The sequence below is a fragment of the Pelophylax lessonae genome (assembly GCF_965119305.1).
Source record: "Pelophylax lessonae genome assembly, chromosome: 2".
NCBI lineage: Eukaryota > Metazoa > Chordata > Amphibia > Anura > Ranidae > Pelophylax > Pelophylax lessonae.
This window is the reverse complement of record NC_138769.1, coordinates 274,314,888-274,332,104: the sequence shown is the minus strand read 5'-3', so window position 1 is coordinate 274,332,104 and position 17,217 is coordinate 274,314,888. Positions and strand designations below refer to the sequence as shown.

Below are 17,217 nucleotides of genomic sequence, written 5' to 3'. Positions count from 1 at the left end.
GCTTGCTTTCGTGTTTCTGATGCCCAAGTGCATTACTTTACATTTTTCAACATTAAACCTCATCTGCCATGTAGTTGCCCACCCCATTATTTTGTTCAGATCCGCTTGTAAGGTTTCCACATCCTACATAGAAGATATTGGCATGCTTAGTTTAGTATCATCCGTAAATACTGAGATTGTACTCGATATCCCCTCCTCTAGATCATTTATGAATAAATAAAAACAGAAATGGCCCCAGGACAGAACCTTGGGGGACCCCACTTTCCACACCCACACAATCCGAGTACTCCCCATTAATCACCACCCTCTGGACTCTCCCCTGGAGCCAGTTCTCTATCCAGGTACTCACCCTATGGTCCATACCTACCTTCCCTAGTTTGTACAGTAAGCGTTTGTGGGAAACGGTGTCAAAGGCCTTTGCAAAGTCCAGATACACCACATCCTTACCTTTATCTAGGTGGCAGCTCACTTCATCGTAGAAGGTTAATAATTTGGTTTGGAAAGAACAATTTTTCATGAATCCATGCTGATTACTACTAATAATACCATTTTCAATACTAAAGTCTTGTATGTGGTCCCTTAACATCCCCTCCAAAATCTTGCAGACTACTGATGTTAGGCTGACCGGTCTATATTTACCAGGGATATATCTCGGCCCTTTTTAAATGTTACATAGTTAGTGAGGTTGAAAAAAGACATCAGTCCATCCAGTTCAACCTATGATAACTCAAGATGAGATGAGGCTCAAATAAGTATTGGGGGAGCTAGGGGGAATGCATAAAGAAAAAACCTTCTGCCTTTAGAACCACTTTAAATCAAGCTCCAGGAGTGTGGAATGTTAGCCTACATTTTCTGTATACATAGGACACTTGACTGCCAATACTGGAGTCCACAGACTGACCACATCCTCAGTATTTGCGCAGACCAAGTTCAATAAGCCACATCACCAAACCCAATGACCAGCTCCTCATATGCTATATACCCAAAATAGTCATCACCTTCATTAACCATGACATCAGACTTCCCTTTTGTAAAGAATTTGGTTTTAAGGAAGTTTGCATTAGCATTTTGCAGATATTGCTCCCTGTCTTTCAATTAAGGGCAGAAACACGTGATCCTATGGAAATAGGGCAGATTTTACAGCTACCCCGATGCCTCTGGTAAAGGTCATTTGTAACGAAACATGCACAGGGTGGAGTGTAGTGGTGACATTATGCCCAATGGAGGAGCTTTCATGATATGCTAGGATTTCTAATGTTTGTGAGCACCTACTCCCTAAATTGGCATCTAATGCTACATTATGGGAGCTCTGTTCAGTGTCTCCCCCCCCCCCCCCCCCCGAGTATTGAGTTTGAAGACCATGAGCCTGGGGGAATGCCCGATACAGCTATCCATCCAGGACCTAGGTGTAAACTATGAAAAAGGCCAAGTTAACCTTCTGCAGGAAAAAGTGCATCTTATTTACATTGCATACCGTAAAGCACTGCACCCAGGATCAGCAGATCACAAGTGAAATGCCTGGATCCTGCAGACTCCCACACCTTTGATTATTTCTTCCATTCAGTCCGTGGCTGCCTGTATCAAACTAAGATGACTCCCCAGCACCCTTCTCTCCTTGAGAGCTACAAGCTGTCAGACGCAATGGCTGATGGTACTTGTAGTCCATTCTCATATATTGGTACCATGTTGGCTTTTTTCCAATCAGCTGGCACCATACCTGTCTGTAGACTATACTTAAAGATCAAGAATAATGGTCTGGCTATCACTTGGCTGAGCTCTTTAAAAACCCTCGGGTGCAAGCCATCCGGTTCTGGTGATTTATGTTAAGTTTCTCTAGTTTAGGTCTAAGTCTATCTTCTGTTAGCCATGGCGGTACTTCCTGAGGTGTATTATTTAGTTTAGCCTTACGAGCTGGGTTAGTATAGACTCCCGATTCTTTTGTGAAGACTGAAGAGAAGAAATTATTTAACACTTCCGCTTTTCTCTGTGGCCATATTTCCTTTGTCGTCTTTTATGGGGCCAATGTGTTCTAGCCTCGCTTTCTTACTGTTTATATACTTAAAGAATTTCTTGGGGTTCTTTTTACTCTCTTCCGCTATATGTCTCTCGTGTTCTATTTTAGCCGCCCTGATTTCATCTTTACATTTCTTATTACACTCTTTGTAATGCTTGAATACTGCCAATGACCCCTCAGTCTTGTATTTTTGAAGGCCTTTTCTTTAGTATTAATATGCATTTTTATGTTGGAGTTTAGCCACCCAGGGTTTCGTTTTGCTCTTTTAAATGTATTTCCCTTTGGAATGCACTGGCCAATACCTTTGTTTAGTATGCTTTTGAAGCACTCCCAATTTTCCTCCGTGTTCTTTGTTCCCAGGGTTCCATCTCATTTGATATTTTCTAGCAGAGCGCGCAGGTTTGGGAAATTGGCTCTTTTGAAATTCAGTGTCCTTATATTACCCTTGTGTTTCCTATTACTATAATTAATACTGAAACTAATTGACCTATGGTCACTGTTTCCTAAGTTGCCCTGTATCTCTATATCCGTGAGCAGGTCTGTATTGTTGGTAATCAGTAGGTCAAGTACCGCATTGTTTCTTGTCTGGGCGTTCACCATCTGACTCATGATATTGTCCTGAAAAACATTTAGGAACTGCCGAGCCTTGGCTGAAAGCGCGGTTCCTTCTGCCAAGTCTATATCTGGATAATTAAAGTCCCCCATTTTAATGACATTTCCCATCCTTGCTTCCAATCCTATCTGTAAAAGGAGGTCCGCCTCCCCCCTCCTCCCTCTGGTTGGGGGGCCTAGAAATAACTAGTATTTCTGTTTTTCCCTCCCTCACACAACATGGATGATAGTACAAACCGCATACAAGATAACTACAAGATCTCCTCAAGCTATTCAGCAATCTATCTACAGGGAATTAACTTAATAAGCAGGTAAACCATGAAGCCAAACAGTTTATGTCAGCAGAAGGGTAGTGGGAGTCTGGTGTGTATGCACATCAACAGTGTTTGGTTGGCTGAATATCTGCATAAATAAACTTCGATGACCTGTCTTGATCAATGATAATGCTTTGAATTTAAGATTTGGATATTACTTTTTGGTACTATAGGACTTGCACACATGGAGAAATAGCCTGATAAAAAATGTATTACTTGAACTATTGGCACACAAGTTAAAATTGCAACACGTTTATACTATATTTCTTTATTGCGAACATGCAAAAACACAGATACTGAATTGCAAGGTTCAGCCACTTAAATTTTATCGCTTGCTACTGAGTTTTCTATCTGGGTGCTGAAGTTGCTAGCCAACTACACTGGTTGAGAGATAATGAAATAGGGGATTGGTTTGATTAACTGAAAAAGTATAGGTGGCTTGAACTGTGATTAGCTTTACAGCATGACATTGTGACCATGTCATATTTATATTGATATAGGGGCAATAGGAAAATTTAAACATTTTAAAGTGTCAATTTTTTAAAACATTTTTAGTTTTGGATAGTGCATGAAAGGATTGCAACACTTTTCAAATTTCACTACTTTTCGGGGCTCTGCTACAAAGATTTCCACTTATTAACACAGTGACAACCAACTCCCCAGACAGGAAGTAAAAGAAAATATTTAAAGCCCATCTTGGGACAAAAAAAAATACCATGCAGTAGGGCTGTGCCTGCACTGCACGGTTTAACTGCTTGTTTTTGTCTAGGGGAGAGAAGAAAGAACTTACCTAATCCTCCCAGCACAACAATGGTCTAGCACCCCCAGACTCCATAGGTCTTAAATTGTGGACTCTTCTTGATGTCATCAAGCCAAGAGCTGGCTCCATGGACCAGGAAGAGCCCACCATTGGTCCGTGGAGGAGCACTGTTTTGCAATGGAATGAAGGATTGAGCGAGTATAGGCTTTCTCCTCACCCCTAGACAAAGTGGAGCAGTTGAGCCGTGCAGTGCGGGCACATCCCCACTGTATGGGAAAATATTTTTGCCTGGAGTTGGGCTTTAAGAAAAATACAGATGACAAAAATACCTTTCTTCAGTGCAGTAGTGTAAGGCCAGAAGCTTCGACAGCTATTTATTGCGGTCTGTGTTCAATTTTGTCACTTGCAGATTTTCCTTATTGGGAAACCATTGTCACCATGACGGAAAGTGAGGGAAAAAATCTTTAATGGAACACCAAAGAGTAAAATTTGATCTGATGTAAATACACAAAATTTGGGTGAAGAAAGGTGCATATTTTACTGCAAACTGCCTAATAAAGTTGTAAATATTTATTTTTACAGCTTGCTTTAGCCTTGGTTTTGCTATATCCTCAATATAGTTTGTATATTTCTAATGATTATCTTTGGTAAATACCCACTGCAATTTAACTTTCACCAAGTGCATACTTACGAGTTTTAAAGTGCGAATGCTCTCATGAATGGGCCTTGGTAAACCAACAACTGTATCAGTGTCACTGTGATAATCAAAAGAACACATACAATAATAAAATTGATGGATAAAAAAAAAAAAAAAAAAAAAAAACTAACGGAATATTTATCTTACCTTCCAAGAGTGTATCCAATGAATTTACTGCGACTAGATTCCAAGAAAATCTCAATGTCTTTCTCCCTGTTACACAACATAGTAAAACAATCCATTTCAAATGCAGAAGAATATCATGAACAATTAAGCATTTCTAATCTCAGACTATGCGGCATTAACCACCAATTCCCTGCTCTCACCTTACTTTGGGCGCCCACGGTAAACCTTTTGGAAAAGCCAGACGATCAACAGGCTGTGTAACTGCTGGTGGCATAATTTCTTCCCGTTCCAAAGAAAAAGGTTCTGCCTCCAGACTATTATCTTCATCATTTTCCTCCTCTTCATAACGAGAATCATCTGATTTGTAAGGGTCGCGCTCATTAAAAGCATCAAGGTTATCTTGCTTGATGAGTGCCTGGAAAATAATATAATTATAGATAGATTTTTTATATATATATATATATATATATATATATATATATATATATATATATATATATATATATATATATATATATATATACATATACATATACACACACACTGCTCAAAAAAATTAAAGGAACACTTCCAAAAAACATTAGATCTCAATGGGGAAAAATATCATGTTGGATATCTATACTGACATGGACTGGGTAATGTGTTAAGATCAAAAGGATGTCACATTGTTTGATGGAAATCAAAATTATGAACCTACAGAGGGCCGAATTCAAAAAGGACACCCCGAAAATCAAAGTGAAAAAAAGATGCAGCAGGCTAGTCCATTTTACTGAAATTTCACTGCACCAACTCAAAATGGTACTCAGCAGTTTGTATGGCCCCCACGTGCTTGTATGCATGCCTGACAACTTCAGGTCATGCTCCTAATGAGACAACAGATGGTGCCCTGGGGTATTTCCTCCCAGATCTGGATCATCGCATCTCTGCACTCCTGAACAGACTGAGGAGCAACCTGGTGGCATCGGATGAACTGAAACATAATGACCCAGAGGTGTTCTATTGGATTTAGGTCAGATGAGCATGGAGGCTATTCAATCGTATCAACTTCTTCATCCTCCAGGAACTAGCTGCATACTCTCGCACTGTCATGTACCAGGAGGAACCCAGGACCCACTGCAACAGCATCAGGTCTGACATTGAGTCCAAATATTTATCCTGATACCTGATGGCAGTCGAAGTGCCATTATCTTGCCTGTAGAGGTCTGCGAGTCCCTCCATGGATATGCCTCCCCAGACCATCACTTGCCTACCACCAAACCAGTCATGCTGAACGATGTTGCAGGCAGCATAATGTTCTCTACAGCATCTCCAGACCCTTTCCTGTCTGTCACATGTGCTCAGGATGAACCTGCTCTCATCTGTGAAAAAGCACAGGGCGCCAGTGGAAGACATGCCAATTCTGGTGTTTAATGGCAAATGCCAATCGAGCTCCATGGTGCCGGGCAGTGAGCACAGGACCTAGTAAAGGACATTGGGCCCTCAGACCACCCTCATGAAGTCTGTTCCTGATTGTTTGGACATTCACACAAGTGGCCTACTGGAGGTAATTTTGTAGGGCTCTGGCAGTGCTCATCCTGTCCCTCCTTGCACAAAGGAGCATATACTGGTCATACTAATGGACCTTCTACGGCCCTGTCCAGCTCTCCTAGAGTAACTGTCTGTCTCTGGAATCTGCTCCATTCTCATGAGATTGTGCTGGGAGACACAGCAAACCTTCTGGCAATGGCACGCATTGATGTGCCATCCTGGAGGAGTTGTACTGCCTGTACAACCTCTACAGGGTCCAGGTATCGCCTCATGCTACCAATAGTAACATTGACCCTAGCCAAATGCAAAACAGTCAGAAGAGAAAAGTAGGGAAAAAAAATGTTGGTGGCCTCCAACTGTAAAACCATTCCCGTTTTGGAGGATGTCTAATTTTTGCCCATCTAGTGCACCTGTTGTTAAATTTCATTAACACCAAAGCAGCTGAAACTGATTAACAACTCCCTCTGCTCATTAACTGACCAGATCAATATCCCACGAGTTTAATTGACTTGGTGCTATACTCTGATTAAAAAAGTTTTGCCTATAGTTCTACTTTAAGTTGAATTATATGCTCTACTGTGGCTATATAGCTGCTTAAAAAAACTGCATAGGCATAAAAAAATGGTGTTTTAATATACGACGCAAGCAAAACCCCATACATTTTAATGAATGGTGTAAAAAAAGTGCCTCCAGGCTGTCATATTGCACTGAATCGTACAGTAAATTACAACACTATTGATTGAAAAGGAACAGCAATTTTTAATAACCTTAAAGTACGGCTTGTGCAGAGGTTGTATATGCTATTTTTTTTTTTTAATTTGCAGCATTAACTGGCCCATCTGCATGTCCCACTGCCTACGTTCCTATGAGACACCAGTTGGGTGTAATAACCATATGGTTTACTCATGTTTACTGCTACATTGTACCTGGTTATCACATGATGTCATTTTAGGGCTAGCCACCCATTTGATTTCTATGTATGTATTGTATATTATGTTTTTTCTACACAAATTTTTGTAAATAAAATGATACTTAAAAAAAAAAATAGAATTTTTGTAAAATCTTACCGTAAAATTCCTTACGCACTCACCGCTCTGGTAGAATGTGCCTTGACAGGGAAGGGCGGTACCCGTTCCCTAATTGAATAGGCCGGTACAATCGTCTGTCTGATCCATTTTGAAATGGTTGCCGCAGACGCAGCCATACCCTTCCGAGGGCCCTCTGAAAGGACAAAAAGAGAATCCCGGCTTTCTCAAGGATTCAGTAGACAACAGGTACACCCTGATCGCCCGGACTACATCTAAGGAATGCAAGGCAAACTCCTTAGGATGTTTAGGATTCACACACAGCGAAGGCAAGACAATATACTCGTTAAGGTGAATCGCCACCAGAAAGGCAACCTTCCGTGACAGCACAGGCAGAGGAATTTCCCTGATGTTCTCAAAAGGAGGATGTTGCAAAACGGACAGGACCAAATTCAAGTCCCAAGGAGGTAAAGGCGCTCTCCTAGGAGGAGCCAAATGACGCACCTCTTGAATAAAGGTGCGTATCAAAGAGTTTGACGCCAAGGGGCGCTGGAAAAGGATTGCCAGTGCAGACAACTGACCCTTAATCGTGGTCAGCACAAGACGCTGGTCCACACCAGAGTGCAGGAAGGCTAACACCCTCGCCACCGAAAAGGAGCGAGGATGGAAGCCCCTTGATTCACACCAGGCAAAATAAGCCTTCCAAGTACGGTAATAGATCTTACCGGACGAGGCCTTCCTAGCCTTGAGCAGGGTAGGAATGACCGCCGACGAGAGACCCCGATCTCTCAGGACCTGGCTTTCAACAGCCACGCCGTTAAAACCAGCGACTGTAAAGCAGGATGGAAGATCGGCCCTTGAGACAGTAGATCGTCTTGTAACGGGAGCCGCCAGGGAGGCTCGACGACCAGTTGTATGATGTCCGCGTACCAAGACCGGCGGGGCCACCAGAATCACCAACTTCGGTTCCGAGACCAACCTGCGAAGGAACCTGGACAACAACTGAATCGGGGGGAAAGGCATAAATCAGTCGATACAGATTCCAAGGCACCACCAGTGCATCCGAGGCGTCTGCCAGAGGATCGCGCCTTCTTGCCACAAACCTTCCCACCTTGTTGTTTAGCCAAGATGCTAACAGATCCACATCCGGGGATCCCCAACGTGCACACAGCATCTGAAACACCTCAGGGTGCAAGGACCATTCCCCCTTGTCCAGGGTCTGGCAGCTCAGATAATGAGCCTGCCAGTTCTCCACCCCTGGAATGTGAACTGCCGAAATCGCCAGGACCTGCATCTCGGCCCAAGACAGAATTTTGGTCACTTCCTGGGCCGCCCGGGCACTCCTGGTGCACCCTTGGTGATTGATGTAAGCCACCGCAGTTGCGTTGTCTGTCTGCACCCGCACAGTGCGACCCCGAAGATGATCCGACCAACGGAGCAAGCATAGTCTGATCGATCGCAGTTCCAAGATGTTTATTGGCAGGGAGGATTCCTCCTCCGACCAAGTGCCCTGGGCAGACAGAGTGCCCAGAATGCCACCCCAGCCCGACAGGCTGGCGTCAGTGGTGATCACTGTCCACAACAACGGCAGGAAGGATTTCCCGTCCGTCAGAGCCGGAGACTCACCACAGAAGATCCTCTCTGACTTGGTGACTCAAAGATATCCTCCTTTCCAATGAATAAGGATGCCTGTCCTATCTGGCTAGGATCTCCGCTTGAAGAGATCGTGTGTGGAACTGTGCAAATGGTATTGCCTCGAAGGCTGACACCATCAACCCCAGGGACCGCATGCAGGTCCTGAGCGATGAGGATACGTTGTCCCTGAGGGACCTGATCTCGTTCTGTAGAGTCCGGAGTTTGTCCTCCAGCAGAAAGACTTTTGCTTGGGCGAAATCCAGGACCATCCCCAAGTAAGGGAGGCGAACAGAAGGGGACAAAGTCGACTTCTGAAAGTTGACGGTCCACCCAAACTCCTGGAGCGTCTGAACCGTGGTTGACAGATCGCGCAACAGACTCTGGCTGGAACTCGATCTTAACAGGAGATCGTCCAAGTATCCCAAGATCGCAATTCCCTGCGCCCGCAACAGGGCCAGAACAGGAGCCAACACCTTGGTAAACAGCCTTGGAGCCGAAACGAGACAGAAAAGGTAACGCCACAAACTGATAGTGTTCCTCCGCGATTGCGAATCAGCGGTACCTCTGATGACCCTCGAATATGGGGATGTGCAAATATGCATCCTTGAGGTCGATTGAAGCCAGGAAATCTCCCGGGCTCAGGGAGGCTACCACTGAACGGAGGGATTCCATACGGAACTTTTGAACCCGCACGAAGCGGTTCGGAGCCGTCAAAACGAGAATCGGATGTACCTTGCCCTCCTTTTTTTTTAATTCTTTTTATTTCAATATGTGCATAAAAACGAACATTCCAAACGTTCTTTCAACAAAGGGACAAAACAATATGAAATAAAAAAATTATACAATATCCAAATTATTATCTGTTTACTTAGTATTCATAATCTCTTTATGCCAAGGTATATCCATTTAGCTTAATTGATCGCCGTTGTCCCGGTGTGCCCCAACCCCTTGCTCCATTGCATTCAAAGATTTATTTCCTCATCATACTATGTGCATCCCACTATATCCTCTTAGTTATCTCCTTATATTCAACCATTGGTTAATGTTGATTGACTCCAATTATATTTTCGTTGAGCATCCTCTATGCATATACAATACTTTTTCAAATGGTAAAATCTGATTTACTGCTCTTATCCAGTTCTTAACAACAGGGGGCTTCACGTGAATCCACTTAACTGTGATTGTTTTCCTTGCATTATCTTGTGATATCTAGACCATGTTATTTCATCTAATATACCCAGCAAACAGGTTTCTGGGGTCAAAGGTACAGGCATATTCAGGATAGAGGATAATATTTGAATTATTTCCTGCCAGAATCTTGATATCACTGGACAAAACCACATAATATGTATAAAGTCTGCCCGCTTAGCACTGCATCTCAAACATTTAGGAGATGCAATGCTTTGCATTGCATAAAGTCTACTTGGAGAGAGATATGATTGATGTAGCATATATAATTGTATTAACCTATTGTTTGCTGCTGGCGATACATATAAATGGGATGAACAGGCTTCTTTCCAATCAGTTAAATTGGGAATTATTTCCTGCCATTTTGTTCTTATTGCCAAGGGATTCATTCCTGAATTAACCCTGGTTAAATGTGCATATATTTTAGAGATTAATCCTTTAGGGCCCTGGGACCTAAGGATACCAATCATTGGATATCTAGAGATCCCAGGTCCCAAAACTCCAAATTGCGCTTGTAACGCATGTCGCAACTGTAGGTATCTATATAATGAGGTATGTGGTATATCATCATATTTCATTTGTATATCTGAAAAAGAGTACTTATGTGTTATGTCATATAAGTCTGCAAGGACTGATATCCCTTTTTGTTCCCAGAACTGATACTCTACCAATTGTTTCAGTTGATTAAACATTGGGTTTCGCCATAGTGGGAGATCCATGTTTATTTGTGTGTTTCCCTCTATACGTTTTGCCTCTCTCCATATTGTACGAGCTAATGTTAACATTTGTATTTGCTTATATTTTAATTTATTCAAAGGTACTTCTAGGGCTATAAGTAAATTATCGATTTGTAAAACATGAGCCAGGTGTGATTCTACCATCTGTAGTGTTACTGGTACTATCCATCCTGTGAGATGTTTAAGTTGTCCAGCGAGATAGTATCTGTATATATTAGGAAGTGCCATACCTGCTTCTGTTTTAGCTCTCTGAAGTGTGGTTAACTTTATTCTATTTCTACCCTTTCCCCAAATAAATGTGGTAAATAGGGCATCTATTTTTTTAAAAATAGTTTTAGGGACTATAACCGACATATGTGAAAAAATGTATAAACATTTCGGTAATAGGACCATCTTGATTAAATTTATTCTCCCTGCAACTGAAAGTGGTAATTTAGCCCAAATAGCTAATTTAGTTTTAATTGTTGTCATGAGTGGATTAAGGTTAGCCTGTAAAGCTGCTTGTGGTAATCTTGTAATATTTATTCCCAGATATTTGACACTACCTTTAATAAACTTGAATCCTTGCTTAGTGTGAGTAGTTGTGGTTGCAATGGCATAAGAGAGGATTTTTGCCAATTAATTTTAAGGCCTGAATAAGAACCAAATAGTTCTATTATATACATAGCTGCTTCCAATGATCCATGTGCATCATTTAAATATAAAACAAGATCATCAGCATATAATCCCACTATATCTATCCTTTCTGCCAATGTAATGCCCCGTACAGAAGGGGTTTGCCGAAGTCGAAGTGCCAAAGATTCAATAGCTACTGAAAATAAGAGTGGTGATAGAGGGCATCCCTGCCGGGTGCCTCTATATAATTGTATGGCCTTGGTTAAAAAGCCATTTACCAACAGCTGAGAAGTTGGATTTAGATACATTATTTCCACCCAAGTACAGAATTTCTCCCCAAATCCAAATGCCCTAAGCACTGCCTGCAAAAAGGGCCATTCAATAGAATCAAAAGCCTTTGCTGTATCAAGAGAGGCCAAGACACTTGAGTCTGGTAGTTGATCTCTAAGCTGAGCTATAAGTTGTGTTCTTCAAAGATTTTATAGATGTGGATTTTCCTGGCATAAATCCAGTTTGATCTGGATGTATAATAAGTATTACATTGTTTAATCTATGGGCCAAAATTTTTGCAAGAATTTTGTAGTCTGTATTTAATAATGATATGGGTCGGTATGAAGCACAGTCTGTTAAATTTTTATCTGGTTTTGGAATTAGTACTACTGTAGCTAAATACATGGATTCAGGAAGTCTTTTTACCCTGAAAGCTGCATCAAATACTTGAACTAGCACTGGGGCAAGAATATCCACGTATTTACTATATACTTCTAACGGAAGTCCGTCTGGTCCTGAAGCCTTTCCTATTGCTAGACTTGTTATTGCTCTTCTTACTTCTTCCTCGCTTGGATTTTCCTCTAATAATTTAACCTGCTCGGTCGTTAAGGCTGGAAAGTGTATTTCACTCAGATAAGTTGAAATTTCATCTGCATTATACGTAAGAGAGATGGCATACATATCAGTATAAAACGAGTGAAAGCATGACATAATACCAGCCACATCCCTTACGCATTCCCCGTCAGGGCGCTGTATATTAGTTATAACTAAACTTGTATACTAGGTACCAGGAATGGACGTTTTAACGTGCGCCACATTTCATTAACAGTGTAATGGAATTCCGCTGGGCAGGGAAAAACCTGCGCAGACTTGCGGGTCCTGTGCGTCCCAAATGAGGACACAACGCCCGGAGGACAGGGCTCATCCTCTAAATGCAAGGTTTCTTTAACAGCAACAATCAACTCATCCATGGTCGCCCGTTCTTCAGGTGACCCTGGGGAGGATGTATCAACACCCTCCAGTTCAGCCTCCCCCTCAGACCCCGGAGGGTCTATGGATGAGCGGGACCCTGAAAAGGGCACGCTCGCAGCAGCAGCAGCAACAGCAATCAGCAGCAGAATCAGAAGAGAGAGACAACCTGGGCCTCGTTCTCGCAGCCCGTTCAGACATCAGCATTTCCATATTTGCCACCAAAGTCACTACTACAGCAGCCAGATCGGGTCGCAGCGGAGCCACAGGAGAACTGGGGCCCCCCACTAAAGCTGGAGGAAACTTGCTTTCCTGAGAATCCATGGCTCAAGTTATCAGAACAAACTACAGTGCAAAAATGGTGTACTGTCCCCTTTAAGAGCGCTGCGGTGTGCGCAGCCCACCGCTACTGCTACAGTGATGAAAGACCGCCAAAGGAGAAAAGAAACTGAGCCAGAAGCGATATTCAGAGGGAAATTGAGAACGATAACCTGCAGAGCCCGCAGAGCGTTGCTACCAGTGTCCTTGCAGCTGATGGAAAGGAAGTGCTGCTGGAGAGGGCTGGACTATATGCCAGACCCAGGGAAAATGGCTGCCCCATAGAGATGCATTGGAGGCTACGCCAAAATGGCCGCCGACATGCAGCTGAACCGATCGTTCCACCGCCCACAAAATGGCGGCGGATGGCGCCAAAATGACATGCATGATCGCCCCAGAGGAGCTATACATGTGTGCCCATAGTAAAGATGGCGGACCGCGCGAAAATGCACCGCTGCAGTCGCCGCACAAGCACAAACGTCTGCACCCCCAACATGCACCTAAGGTGACACAGGGACAGGGACCCCCAGGCAACATACAGATCTGCACAAGCGATCCCCGCAGGAATCGCACAGGGAGTCACACAGGCACAGACATGGGGAACACACAGCAACACAGACTGCCACCCCAGACAGAGGCCCCACACGTGGGGAGCCTCCATGCACGGAAAACCTCTGTCCTCATCTGACAGGGAGTGCCGTGAGCCAGGGACATGACGCTGCAGCACCGCAGACGAGTCCTGTGAGGTAGCCACCTCACGGCTGCATCCCTGTAGCGAACAGGGATGGGTCGTTCGTAATGCCAGGGCGAACCATAGCTGAACGCTCGATGGCGGGCTGGGGGTCCATCTGACCCTTTTGCTCTGGAGAACCAGGGCGGCCAGTCCGAATCCCAGCACCGCATGATCCATCTTCATCCGAAGAGAAGACTAACACTAGAAGCTGACAAAATAAACAGCTAGTAAAGTAAAAGAAAAAACTGACATTTTCAAAGAAAATCAAATAAAAGATTAGGAAGGCTGAGACTGAAGCCCCAGCACAAGGGAAGCCTGACTATTCCTGACGCTAGGCAGATTAAAACTGAGTTGGGAGTGGTGATGCAGGGAGGATATTGACCAGATGGGACAGCCCCCATGGGTGTGTATATGCTAATGCCTTTTGTCTTTGGACTAAGTCTATATGCCTAGCTATTCCTACGGATAGGAAGACAATACCCAACAGTGATGACTTAGAGGAGGCGGCGACTGTCGGAGGACGCAAGAGAAACTTCTTTTGTTTTGGTTTTTTAAAACGGAAATCATAGTTACATAGTTACATATAGTTACATAGTAGGTGAGGTTGAATAAAGACAATAGTCCATCCAGTTCAACCTGTGTAGGTGTGTGTGACTGTAATCATCTAACATAGCCCTCAATCTCTTGATCCTTGAGATGTAAGTCTAAGAGTCTTTTGAAAGTCACCATACTACCCGCAGAAACCACCTCTTGTGGTAGACAATTCCACAATCTTGTAGCCCTAACAGTAAAGAACCCCCCACGTTGCCTGAGGTTAAAACGCTTCTCCTCTAATCGCATTGTATGTCCTCGAGTCCTCATGCAATTCCTTCGAATGAACAGCTTTTCTTCTAAGCTGAGATCCCCATTAAGATATTTATAAATTGCTATCATGTCCCCTCTCAGACGTCTTTTCTCCAGGGAAAATAAATCGAGCGATTGCAGCCGCTCTTCATAGGTAAGGTCCTCCAACCCCCTAATCAGTTTAGTTGCCCTTCTCTGGACTTTCTCCAGCTCCAACACATCCCTCCTGAGGACTGGCGACCAGAACTGGACAGAATACTCCAGATGCGGTCGGACCAGAGTTTTATAAAGTGGAAGGATTATAGTCTTATCTCTGGAATACATCCCTTTCTTTATGCATGCTAATATTCTGTTGGCTTTGGAAGCTGCCGCTTGGCATTGCATGCTGTTGCCTAATCTATCATCAACTAAGACTCCCAGATCCTTCTCCATTTTTGATTCCCCCAAGGGTTCCCCTCCTAACGTGTATTGTGTTTTTATGTTTTTGGTCCCCAAGTGCAAAACCTTACACTTCTCCACATTAAACCTCATTTGCCATGTCGTTGCCCACTCCGTAATTTTGTCCAGGTCATTCTGTAGGATATCTGCTTCATGCTGTGCAGTTATTGCCCTGGCCAATTTTGTGTCATCTGCAAAAACTGATAACGAACTACTGATCCCGTCCTCAATGCTGTTTATGAATAAATTGAACAAGGTTGGTCCCAGGACTGAGCCCTGGGGCACCCCGCTTACTACCTCAGACCAGTCTGAGTATGCGCTGTTTATTACTACCCTTTGGACACGGCCTTTTAGCCAATTCCGTATCCAAGAGCAAACCCTGCTGTCGATACCTGCAGACCTTATTTTATAAATTAAGCGCTTGTGGGGAACTGTATCAAACGCCTTAGCGAAATCCAAGTACACCACATCCACTGGTCTCCCCCTATCTAGCTCACAGCTCACTTCCTCGTAGAATGCTAAGAGATTGGTTTGACAAGATCGCCCATTTGTAAACCCGTGCTGGTTACTACTGATGATGTTGTTGTCTTTAGCATACTCTACGATATAGTCCCTTATCATCCCCTCCAAAAGTTTACATATTATTGATGTCAGACTGACAGGCCTATAATTTCCCGGGATATGTCTCTGGCCCTTTTTGAATATCGGAATCACGTTAGCCTTCCTCCAATCCCCTGGTACATCTCCTGTCCTAATACTGTCAGCAAAGATCAGGAACAGTGGTCTAGATATAACCATACTGAGTTCCTTGAGCACTCTCGGATGTACGCCATCCGGGCCTGGTGATTTGTTTGTGTTAAGTTTATCCAGTCTTTCCCTGATTTCCCCCTCTGTTAGCCATAGTGGCAAGTCCTGTGTATTACTACTAACCATACAGTCATGGTCAGTGTACCCTTCCTTTTCCTGCGTAAAGACTGACGAGAAAAAAGAATTCAGCACGGTTGCTTTTTCAGTGTCCTCTGTAACCATCCTCCCATCATCGCTAATTATGTGTGCAATATGCTCTGCCCTAGTTTTTTTGCTGTTGATATATTTAAAGAATTTCTTTGGGTTTTTTTTACTATCCTCCGCTATTTGTCTCTCAAAGTTGATTTTAGCCATCTTGATTTCGTGTTTACACTTCTTATTTTCCTCCTTGTATTGCTGGAAGGCCGATACGGTGCCCTCTGATTTATATTTCTTGAAGGCCAATTTTTTTCCCCTAATAAGTTTTTTAACGCTACGGTTTAGCCAGCCAGGTTTGGCTTTGTCTCTTCTAAATTTATTCCCCATAGGAATGCACTGCAAGATGCCTTTGCTTAATATTGTTCTAAAGCATTCCCATTTTTCCTCTGTGGTCAGTGATCCCAGGGTTTGGTCCCAGTTTACCCTTTCCATCAATGAGTACAATTTTGGAAAGTCTGCCCTTCTGAAGTTTAGGGTTCTTATGTTCCCCACTTGCCTTTTTATATTGTTATTTATACTAAATGTGATCATCCTGTGATCGCTAGAGCCCTAAAATCCTTTCGTTCGGTGTGCTGATCTTTCTAGAACTTTTTCGATTTCTGCCCCAAACCGCAGGTTACCTCGAATGGGATGTTGCATTATTTTTTTTTTGGAGGCATAATCCCCCTCCCAGGTCTTCAACCATAAGGCTCTTCTGGCTGCGTTGATAAGACCTGTGTTGCGGGCGGAAAATCTTATTGTTTCCGCTGAGGCATCTGCCATATAGGCCACCCCTTTCTCTACGAGGACTAGGGAATCCAGAGCTTCTTCGGTTGCCGGGATTTTGCTCAGATGATCTTTGAGCTGCTCCACCCAAAAAGCGACATAGCAACGCATGTATTTGCGATGTTGGGCCCTTGGTTTTCCCTTTGTTTTAGGGGTTTTTCCCTGGGATGAAGTGGTTGCTCCGTCCTGTCCCTTCATCGTGTTGATAGTTGATTGTAAACTCTGTAGCTTAGACATTTCTTTTTTGAAGTCCATGAAATCTTTCGCTAAGGGTTTACTTTCTTCCTCTATTATCTTTTTAATGCATTTTTCGCATAACAGTTTGTCACTTTCCGGTGTCATTTTTGCACTGCATGTGCGACAATATTTCCTCTTTTTTTTGTTTTTTCCGTGGCTTCCGCCATTTCCTGGCTTTTGGGCTAAGAGAAATCACAGAGCCCAGGGTAGCCGGTAGAGAGAGAGGATAGTGAGTGACAAAACAGAGGAAAGGTGGGGGGAGGGGGGAAGAGAGAGAAAGAGATAGTTACAACCCTTGAACACCTCTCCCCCCTTGCCAAAAAAAAAAAATATATATTTTTTTTCTTTCCCCATATAAAGAGTGAGGGTAAGCCGTATGCTGGGCATCC

The 17,217-nt window shown here is 43.4% G+C and overlaps 1 protein-coding gene across 2 annotated transcripts in view; it reads right to left on the bottom strand.

The window, feature by feature from the left end:
* Nucleotides 1–17,217, bottom strand: part of STRIP1 (striatin interacting protein 1) — a 652,163-nt gene that overhangs the window by 219,068 nt on the left and 415,878 nt on the right. For both annotated transcript variants that reach the window (XM_082245809.1, XM_082245810.1), the window contains exons 10-12: nt 4,724–4,938; nt 4,545–4,610; nt 4,392–4,455 (exon numbers count right to left, since the gene is read on the bottom strand). In XM_082245809.1, the coding sequence (XP_082101935.1) occupies nt 4,392–4,455; nt 4,545–4,610; nt 4,724–4,938 (345 nt within the window). The remainder of the gene's footprint in view (nt 1–4,391; nt 4,456–4,544; nt 4,611–4,723; nt 4,939–17,217) is intronic.